Source organism: Lepidochelys kempii, chromosome 5, assembly GCF_965140265.1.
Source record: "Lepidochelys kempii isolate rLepKem1 chromosome 5, rLepKem1.hap2, whole genome shotgun sequence".
NCBI lineage: Eukaryota > Metazoa > Chordata > Testudines > Cheloniidae > Lepidochelys > Lepidochelys kempii.
Genome location: NC_133260.1, coordinates 30,842,033 through 30,852,035, shown reverse-complemented (window position 1 = coordinate 30,852,035; position 10,003 = coordinate 30,842,033). Strand labels below are relative to the sequence as shown.

The 10,003-nt window shown below is 40.3% G+C and overlaps 1 protein-coding gene across 8 annotated transcripts in view; it reads right to left on the bottom strand.

Annotated features, from left to right (window-relative positions):
• Positions 1–759: 759 nt before the first annotated feature.
• The window catches only part of NNT (nicotinamide nucleotide transhydrogenase), a 92,894-nt gene continuing 83,650 nt past the window's right edge, over positions 760–10,003 (bottom strand). For 4 of the 8 annotated variants that reach the window (XM_073343884.1, XM_073343885.1, XM_073343882.1 and 1 more), the window contains 2 exons: positions 7,275–7,390; positions 763–4,864 (listed from right to left, as the gene is read on the bottom strand). In XM_073343884.1, coding sequence (XP_073199985.1) covers positions 4,715–4,864; positions 7,275–7,390 — 266 coding nt within the window. In that variant the 3' untranslated portion in view covers positions 763–4,714. Of the gene's footprint in view, positions 4,865–7,274; positions 7,391–10,003 lie in introns of all 8 variants that reach the window. The other 4 variants (XM_073343880.1, XM_073343879.1, XM_073343878.1 and 1 more) reach the window with 3 other exon arrangements.

Genomic DNA, 10,003 nt, shown 5'->3' with positions numbered 1-10,003 from the left:
CTGATTTAACATTTCTCAAACAGTTCTTCCTATCCACATCTGTAATATTTTAATAAAGAAAACAGGAAACTGCTATTATTGCATGGGACAACTTTAACATCTGCTAGAGCTTTTCAAAATGTGTGCTAGCTGTTAATTAAAAAAAATTCCCAGGAGCATAGAAACTATCAGTTACACTATTTAACAGAATAACAATTTTATACTGAACTAGAGAACAACCACAATCTTTTTTGTAGTCATCTCTTTTTGACTGTGAAGCCCTCTCAGCCCTTTTGTCCTTCTGTGACTTCCTTCCCACAAGGGAGATGGGGTTGGACAAAAACCAGCTCTCCGGGTCTAATCAGCATAGAACTGGGGAGATGGAGAAGAGGTTCAAGAAGCAGAGAGACCTTGTAGGACCTTTACGAGCACAGATCTAAAGCCTGATTGCAAAATATCCACAGTGCTAGCTAATTCACACATCAGCGTATTCAATAAAAGTACATATGCTGCAAAGAACAGACTTTTGTCCTATATGTAACACCTCTGCTCTTCATAAACAAAACTGAGATGTATAAGGCACAAAGCTATCTCAGAGCCCCACTGTCATTCATTCTTCAATGTTTACTTTATTACTTTAATAACCTTGTTTGTACACAACTTGTTCCCTTCATGAGAGAACATTGGCTTTATTATGTGAGCCATCACGTAATCATACAGCCAAAGCCAACATGGTTCTAATTTTCTCCTTGTTCGCATACTAAGAATATTGATACGAGCACAGCAGTTAAATATGGTTTATTAGTGATTCTGCTTCCTTTGCTCTTTCTACAGTTGCCATGCAAGGATTAAAATACAACCTATATAAAAAGGACCATTTGAAAATTTCAAGAGGGGTGGATTTAAAAATTAGATAGGGGATTTTACATAACAGTTTCTTTAAATTAGGTAATAAGTTGGACCCAAAAATGCCAGTGTCCTAAATCAAGGTTGTGTGCAAAACTGGACTGGAGGTTCCAAAGTTCAGAGGGAGGTAAAGACAGATTAATAGACCAAATGATTTAAAGTTTCATTTTAACATTTTTCTTCACGGACTTCTTGTTATCCAAATGTTTCATATCCATGCTTATGGAGATAAAGGTCCCGCATCCAAAAAGGCCACTGAGATCAATGTCCTGGGAGCAACCATTCTTCCATTTTAAAACCATTTAATTCCAAGCAGAGTTTTTCACAACAAGATTTTAGGATAGGTGGCTACAGCAAAATATCTAATTAGACATTTTTAGGAACTTGCATCTTTGAAAGTTTTAAACCAGCTACAATAGCATGTTCTGTTTCTTTTATACAACACTAAGGATCACATGAGAATAGTCTGTAACCTAATTAATGTAATATTTATTTTCTATGAGTGACTACAGAGCAACTGGATTATGCAAGTCACTGCCATTTTAGCAGAGGAATTTTTTCACCATCCTACACCAATCACAGTTGCTGGAACAATACCCAGTAAATTGGCAAATTTCATAAATTTAATATTTGAACCACTCTGCCTAGATATACGAACAAGGCGGCCCAACTTTCCCAATATTCAAACTCTTGAATGTAAAAAGTTCTCCTGTGGGATTGGAAAGTTTGCTCAAAGCAAAGCTCCACACACAGCAGTGGAGCATAAAGTTTATGATTAAGTCATTACAAAGTAAATCTGCAGGACTGGAAGAAAGGAATTGCAGCCTATGGTGCCTCTTCTGATGCTTGAGTTTCCATCACTTTCCATCTCTGAAGAAATTGGAGTCCCACTATACTTTCCAGGTAAAAAAAACTAACAGTTGATACAGCAGGAAATGAGTTATTCATTGCATCATCATCTCATTTTAAAAATACCAGAACAAAACACAAGTTTGACCCCTGGAGTCACAGGCTAACGTTTCATTAAGTACTCCTTTTTAAGAGCCATGTTAATACAATTTACACTATGCCATCACTTTGTAAGGTTGAATATGAAATGCAAGTTATTGTGTTGCAAAGTGCTTTCATTCCAGAGGATTGCAGATTACTTTACCGATTTATTCATTCAAGTTATATACTGGGATCACTTCACCCCTCACTGAAATGCAAGCCACATCTGAAGTCAAAACAGATAGTAACAGTAGAGTGCAAAACGACACACAGTTTAGGGCAGAAAGTGAATGGGATACTCGATAGCAGAAAGTGCAGGAGAAATGTATGAAGGCAGAATTTAGTTACTGAACTTGGAATGTGGCTGGGACATGGTATTAACATAGTTTAAAAAAATAAATCATGGACATTTTATTCACTATCCAGGTGCAGGAACTCTTACAATTTAACCAAATTTTGGTACCACAAAGGGTCCTGGCTCCAAGTTGTAATCAATCAAGAGGAAGAGAAAGCTACCTATTGAATCAAGGCCTCTGACTGCTGCTCCTGGATAGGATACCTACAAGAAAGAGCTAAGTTCTGACCAGATCCAAACTTGAAGAGAACAGCTTCCTTTTTACCCTGGGAAACCTGTCTGCAAGATTGCCTGAAGTTAGATTGTGTACTTAAGTAAGCAAATATAGGGAGATCATCATCCACTTTTATTTTAAATGTCATCAAGTGTAGAAATGTCTAACTTAGATTATTGGTACCATTACAACAATCTACGACCCCCAGCTGAAAGGACTAATAGTGAACTACATACTAAAAATATAAGAATTTTACCTCTTAAGATCAAGATGATTTAAAAAAACAAACAAACTTTTATTCAAATTTTAATCAAGAGCTTGTCAGCGCAGGACTGGTAACTATTGGTGAAAAATAGAAGCATCCAAAGAGATTTTGCTACAAAGGGCATAAAACAAACCTGCCCTGCCTTCAGTATAATGTTGATGCTGTGACTCCCAAAGTGGAGTGTCAGGCTAGTTACCTTTTTAGGCTACGCTATACTGAAGAGGAGATGACCAATGATTATGAACAAAAACCACATTCTTTAAACTTTTTTAATAATTCTCTGATGTTTTATGATAAAACACAGTTCTAAAGTTAATCCTGGCACCTCTGATCCATAACAAATTACATTTTTCATTTCAAATACAAAGGAAAAGGCATTTTAAGAAAAGACTAACTTTTAGTTAGCTACATGCAAGCAGAAATAAGTTGGACACTGCAGCCAATAATACTCAAATCAGACTTGGTCAAGCAAAAAAATTAATATTCCATGATTACAAAATTGCCCTCTATTTAAGTCCCTTTTCTCCCCTCTCTCTCTTTTTCTTTTTGCACAGACCCAACAGAAATATAGCTATTAATACAATTATATTACGAGGCCATACATACTGCATTCAAACATAGCTGCCCCAGTGTGTTAAGTTAGAATTTAATGACTCAAGTATTCCTATGCTGTGTAACAACATATTTATGCTTATATGCTAATTTTATTTTTGAGCTTATAGAAAAGACAGATTTTTAAAAAGGCTGTTACTTTCATACATTATTACATTTCTTGATATACTACCTGTTCAAAAAATGGGTTTTAAGTTATCCTTACATAAAAACAGAGGTAGCTAAGTGGTAATATTTCTCAAATGCTATTGAGTTATGCAAGGTCCCAATACATGATGTGATTAAAAAAATCAGTTTTATAAACAGTTAGGATGGATCAATTTTAAACTTGCTTCATAGTAGTTTGTTTTCCCCAGATGTTAATGCTTTCTAACACAAATATAACTATTTGTATTTAGCTTTTGTCACTGAGGACAACTGCTACATCATTGTGCAAACATGATTAATTCATTTTATTAGGCAAATATTTGAGTTCCATTCAAGTACTCTTAACATAATAAAAATAAATTAGCACTATATGCCATAAACTGATTTACCGCTTAGCCGTACTTATTATGAAAATTTAAATAGTGCACTTAATTAGATTAAGGGAAAGTCAAATATTGAAAACATTGATTGTAAGATTGGTATGCTTTTACAGTCCCCAAACGACAGCTGATTAATTTTAAAAAATGGTAATAAAGAAACTCTTGATTTGCATTTTCTCCAGCATCTTAAATATGTTAAGAAAGTGCCTTTTTCCAGCATTACAAAAATGTTGATTAAGAATGCATCAAAATACATTTGAAAGTAGCAAAATATAATTAAAAGTCAAAAGTGAACCGAAACTGAAATATCCTGCAGTGGACAAGATTTTGCAATCAGGTTAGTGTAGCAACTGCTGGTGCCCAAACAGAATTGATTGCGGGATTGGGGCCATTGTTTTCTCAGAACAGTTGAAATGGCAACAACTGTAGGAGGGGATAAAGATTTGAATTAGTTGCATTTGCTGAAAAATATTTCAGCACTTTAGGTGCATATGTTTATATCATGTCATACTTGGAAACTAATGAAACAGGTCCATGAAATCCTACATTTCAATTTATATTACCTAGGTGACTACTAGGGGAGAGGAAAAAAATTCAGTCCAACTGGATTCATCTAAAGATGAACTCATTCTGCTGAAGTGTTCCTGATTCATAGCATCCATAAAACCCACAACAGAAACACAATTCAGGTTTTTCTAGACACTTAACGTAGTATTGATTTTTTTCAGATGTCAAAATTATATAAGCCAATTTATGCACTCGTGTTTTTTTCTCATAACTTTGCCTTACATTCTGATGTACAAAATAATGGTCTTTTTGTTTTTCATACTGGCCAAATATTAACTTTGATAAGTGATTATCAGTATTTACATCTGGTAGGATTCTCTGACTTTGGCCTGCAGGGCATCACAGGTCTTCTTGGCATCTCCTAAAAGCATAGCGGTGTTGGGTTTGTAAAAGATAGGATTGTCCACAGCTGCGTAACCGACACCCAGAGATCTCTTCATAACAATGATCTGCAAAGGGAAGAGTTTATATTCGACATAGCACATATCAACCTTCTCCCTCAGTGCAGGAGATTTGAAAATAATCTCAATACACAAAATAAAAAAATAAGTGATTTGATATTATGTCTTGCAATAGATGACTTTATGGGTGCCAATATACAGAATATACTACTTGCAAGTCAATGTCACTCTGTCACATGAACAGGGTAGACAGGTGGCCTCCAAGTAATGTTCCACATTTCCATGCAGGAAACATAGGTTTGATTCTCAGTCTCCACCTCACCCCCGGCATAGGTAAGGTGTGTTCCTAGACCCAGGGAAGGAATGGCTTGCTTTAATCAAAAGCAAGACCAATGGCTGACTAGGGACTGTACTGGCACCCACAAGCCCTAACCCAATGCTCTCCAGCCACTGAGGGTATGACTACACTACAGCTGGGAGAGAGCGCCTCCCAGCCTGGGTAGACAGACTTACCCCAGCTCGGCTCGAGCTAGCATGCTAAGAATAGCAATATGAATGTTGTGACTTGGGTGGCAGCTCAGGCTCTGGGTCCGAGCATGACTAGCTAGCCCAAGCCTCTGCTGGGTCCACACTACTAGTTTTAGGATGTTAGCTCACATGAAGCTAGCACAAGTCAGTCTACCCAGGCTGAGAGTCTCACGCCGAGCTGCAGTCTAGACTTACCCTGACGACGGCTAGGAGCGTGAAGAATTATTATACTAAAACACTCCCAAGGGTGCACTGGACGCTGTACAAAATACTAAAGAAGTTAAAAATACAATGAAAATGGATGTAACAAAATGCAGGATGTGACACCTTAATTGCAAGCGCATGTAGCATCTCAGATCCACAGCACTTGAGACTGGGTAATAATGATCTGGTTAAAAAGTCTTATTGCACACACAAGTTACCTATGGAAACTCTACTCTTGACCACTGCATTTACAGTTTACTGCGCGGGAAACAACACATTTAATTAACTGGGCAGAAAAAGCTGACTGCAGAAAGATGTCAGGAAGGCCCTTAAAGCATGATTAAAGAATCCCCTGACATCACTCCCTAATGTTTGATTGCAATGACTGGGAAGTGGATAAAGTGAATGATCATCTTTTAAATGTGAGTTACCTAAAGTCCATTGTTGGCTGTAATATTGAGTTGATTCAATTCTCCTCAAGAGTCTTCTGTGCTCTCAAAGGTGCTTAGTTCTAATCCACAGTTAACTGTTTCAGGCTGTGGAGCTCCGAGAAGCAGGCATAGCTTGGCAAAATGGTGCCTTCTTAGTCACTACAGCTTAACAGATTTTCATCCTCTAGAAGTTGAGCAATTTAAGACTATGCCAGCTTCAGGAGCACAGGTTTTTCCAACCTTCAGTGAAGTCTCTTGTTCGCCACAATCTTTTCATCTGATGTAGGATAGCTCTACATTATTTTTACACCTTATGTATCACAAAGGAACCGAAGCAAGACTTTGGCACTCAAGAATATTATACAAATAAAGCAACTGCTTTCTATTAGAACCCAGCCTCTCGGTAACAACAACCAAAAGAAATATTTGCGGGAAGGTCCTGCACCAATAGTTGATAAGATCACATTCTTGGTAACTATTTTCCAAGATAACCCGTTGTGAAATAATGGGTTGTCAGTTCTGAAGAAACTGTTTAGAAGAAACAAATACGTTTGGGATAATTAATGCTAGAGCCAATTAAGGAGATTAATCAGTGGACTTGGAGGTAGGGAAGTTACTGGAGCATAATGTGAAATGAGGCCATAACAAAGCATTCTGCATGGATAAAACATGCTTATATGTATTCCTCCAATCATGATAAAGGGCTATTGAGAGAACACTAATAATAACCCCATCACTCTGAGCACTTGAGTGTTTCAGGATGGCAAATCTGAATACTGAGAATTCACACTAGTGACAAGGAATAATTGATAACATTTGTACTGCTGCACTGATACAGATACTGTTGGGGTGAGGTGTGGATAAGAGGTAGAGTTACATTTAAGAATTTTCTACATGCTAGATCATTTTTCAAACCAGACTAACTCCTTTGGCTGCTTTATTAGTTTCACTATCTGAGGAATGACAGCTAATAAGGAAACGACATGGCTGTCTGTCCACTCCACCCTTCCCCAGGCCAACAGTGCCAAATATACTTGCCAACCTAATTCTACTCTTTAGCCTCATCAGTTGTAGCCACCATTAGCTTCTAATGCCATTAGCTTCTAATGTCTAGTGCTCTGCAGTGCACTTCTGAAGCACAGAATATTCTGTTGTGCACAGTGCAGTACATGATGGGGAAACTTCGTATGCAAACAGAAAAAGTAGGATAATCCTATTAGCATCTCCAAACAAAAGCTGTTTTAAAAAAAGGTGGATAAATGAGGTTGCTACTATGTTTTATTTGTTCGCCTTACCTGTTTTGACTTCCAAACTTCTAGAACTGGCATTCCAGCAATGATCGAGTTAGGATCCTCTTGAGCTGCTGAATTAACTGTATCATTAGCACCAATAACAAGGACCAGGTCAGTTTCTGCATTAAAAAAATAAAAAGGAAAAAACAGAACTTGAAAAATCAGGAACCACAATACTGAAGTTACTATGAATATTGATTTGCATTACGATAGCACCTACAGTGCCAACAGAGAGTGTACAGTGCCTCACACAATGGAGCCCCAAACTCATTGGAAGAGTCCCTACCCTGAACAGCTTACAACTTAAATACAGGTTTCAGAGTAGCAGCAGTGTTAGTCTGTATCCATAAAAAGAAAAGGAGTACTTGTGGCACCTTAGCCCTGGTCTACACTAGGAGTTGAGGTCGAATTTAGCAGTGTTAAATCGATTTAACCCTGCACTCGTCCACACGACGAAGCACTTTTTTTCAACTTAAAGGGCTCTTAAAATTGATTTCCTTACTCCACCCCCGACAAGGGGATTAGCGCTGAAATCGGCCTTCCTGGGTTGAATTTGGGGTACTGTGGACACAATTAGATGGTATTGGCCTCCCAGAGTGCTCCACTGTGACCATTATGGACAGCACTTTCAATTCAGATGCACTGGCCAGGTAAAGGCCCGCAAACTTTTGAATTTCAATTTCCTGTTTGGCCAGCATGGCAAGCTGCAGGTGAGTGCAGAGCTCATCAGCAGAGGTGACCATGATGGAGTCCTAGAATTGCAAAAGAGCTCCAGCATGGACCGAACGGGAGGTACGGGATCTGATCGCTGTATGGGGAGAGGAATCCGTGCTATCAGAACTACGTTCCAGTTTTCGAAAGGCCAAAACATTTGTCAAAAATTTCCCAGGGCATGAAGGACAGAGGCCATAACAGGGACCCGAAGCAGTGCCGCGTGAAACTTAAGGAGCTGAGGCAAGCCTACCAGAAAACCAGAGAGGCGAACAGCCGCTCCGGGTCAGAGCCCCAAACATGCCACTTCTATGATGAGCTGCATGCCATTTTAGGGGGTTCAGCCACCATTACCCCAGCTGTGTTGTTTGACTCCTTCAATGGAGAGGGAGGCAACACGGAAGCAGGTTTTGGGGACGAGGAAGATGATGATGATGAGGTTGTAGATAGCTCACAGCAAGCAAGCGGAGAAACCAGTTTTCCCGACAGCCAGGAACTGTTTCTCATCCTGGACCTGAAACCAGTACCCCTGAACCCACCCAAGGCTGCCTCCCGGATCTGCCAGGCGGAGAAGGAACCTCTGGTGAGTGTACCTTTTAAAATACTATACATGGTTTAAAAGCAAGCATGTTTAATGATTAATTTGCCCTGGTATGCGCAGCTCTCCTGGATGTACTCCCAAAGCCTTTGCAAAAGGTTTCTGGGGAGGGCAGCCTTATTCCGTCCACCATGGTAGGACACTTTACCACTCCAGGGCAGTAGCACGTATTCGGGAATCATTGTAGAACAAAGCATTGCAGTGTATGTTTGCTGGCATTCAAACAACATCTGTTCTTTATCTCTTTTGTGTTATCTTCAGGAGAGTGATATCATTCATGGTCACCTGGTTGAAATAGGGTGCTTTTCTTAAGGGGACATTCAGAGGTGCCCGTTCCTGCTGGGCTGTTTGCCTGTGGCTGAACAGAAATGTTCCCCGCTGTTAGCCACGGGGAGGGGGGAGGGACTAACCAAGTGGTGGGGGGAGGCAAAATGCGACCTTGGAACGAAAGCACATGTGCTGTGTATGTAATGTTAACAGCAAGGTTTACCGTGAAAGAGTGTACCCATTGTTTTATAAAATGTGTCTTTTTAAATACCGCTGTCCCTTTTTTTTTCTCCACCAGCTGCATGTGTTTCAAGGATCACAGGATCTTCTCATTCCCAGAGGCTAGTGAAGATTAGAAAAAACCACACTCGCGGAAAAAAACCACACTCGCGATAAAATGTTCTCTGAGCTCATGCTGTCCTCCCACACTGACAGACAACAGACGAATGCGTGGAGGCAGACAATGTCAGAGTGCAGGAAAGCACAAAATGACCAGGAGGAGAGGTGGCGGGCTGAAGAGAGTAGGTGGTGGGCTGAAGAGAGGGCTGAAGCTGAAAGGTGACGGCAGCATGATGAGAGGAGGCAGGATTCAATGCTGAGGCTGCTGGAGGATCAAACTAATATGCTCCAGCGTATGGTTGAGCTGCAGGAAAGGCAGCAGGAGCACAGACTGCCGCTACAGCCCCTATGGAACCAACCGCCCTCCTCCCCAAGTTCCATAGCCTCCTCACCCAGACGCCCAAGAACACAGTGGTGGGGCCTCCAGCCACTCCACCCCACAGGATAGCCCAAGCAACAGAAGGCTGGCATTCAATAAGTTTTAAACTTTTATAGTGCTGTGTGGCCTTGTCCTTCCCTCCTCCACCACCCCTCCTGGGCTACCTTGATAGTTATCCCCCTATTTGTGTGATGAATGAATAAAGAATGCATGAATGTGAAGCAACAATGACTTTATTGCCTCTGCAAGCGGTGATCGAAGGGAGGAGGGGAGGGTGGTTAGCTTACAGGGAACTAGAGTGAACCAAGGGGCGGGGATTTTCATCAAGAACAAACAAACAGAACTTTCACACCGTAGCCTGGCCAGTCATGAAACTGGTTTTCAAAGCTTTTCTGATGCGCACCGCGCCCTCCTGTGCTCTTCTAACTGCCCTGGTGT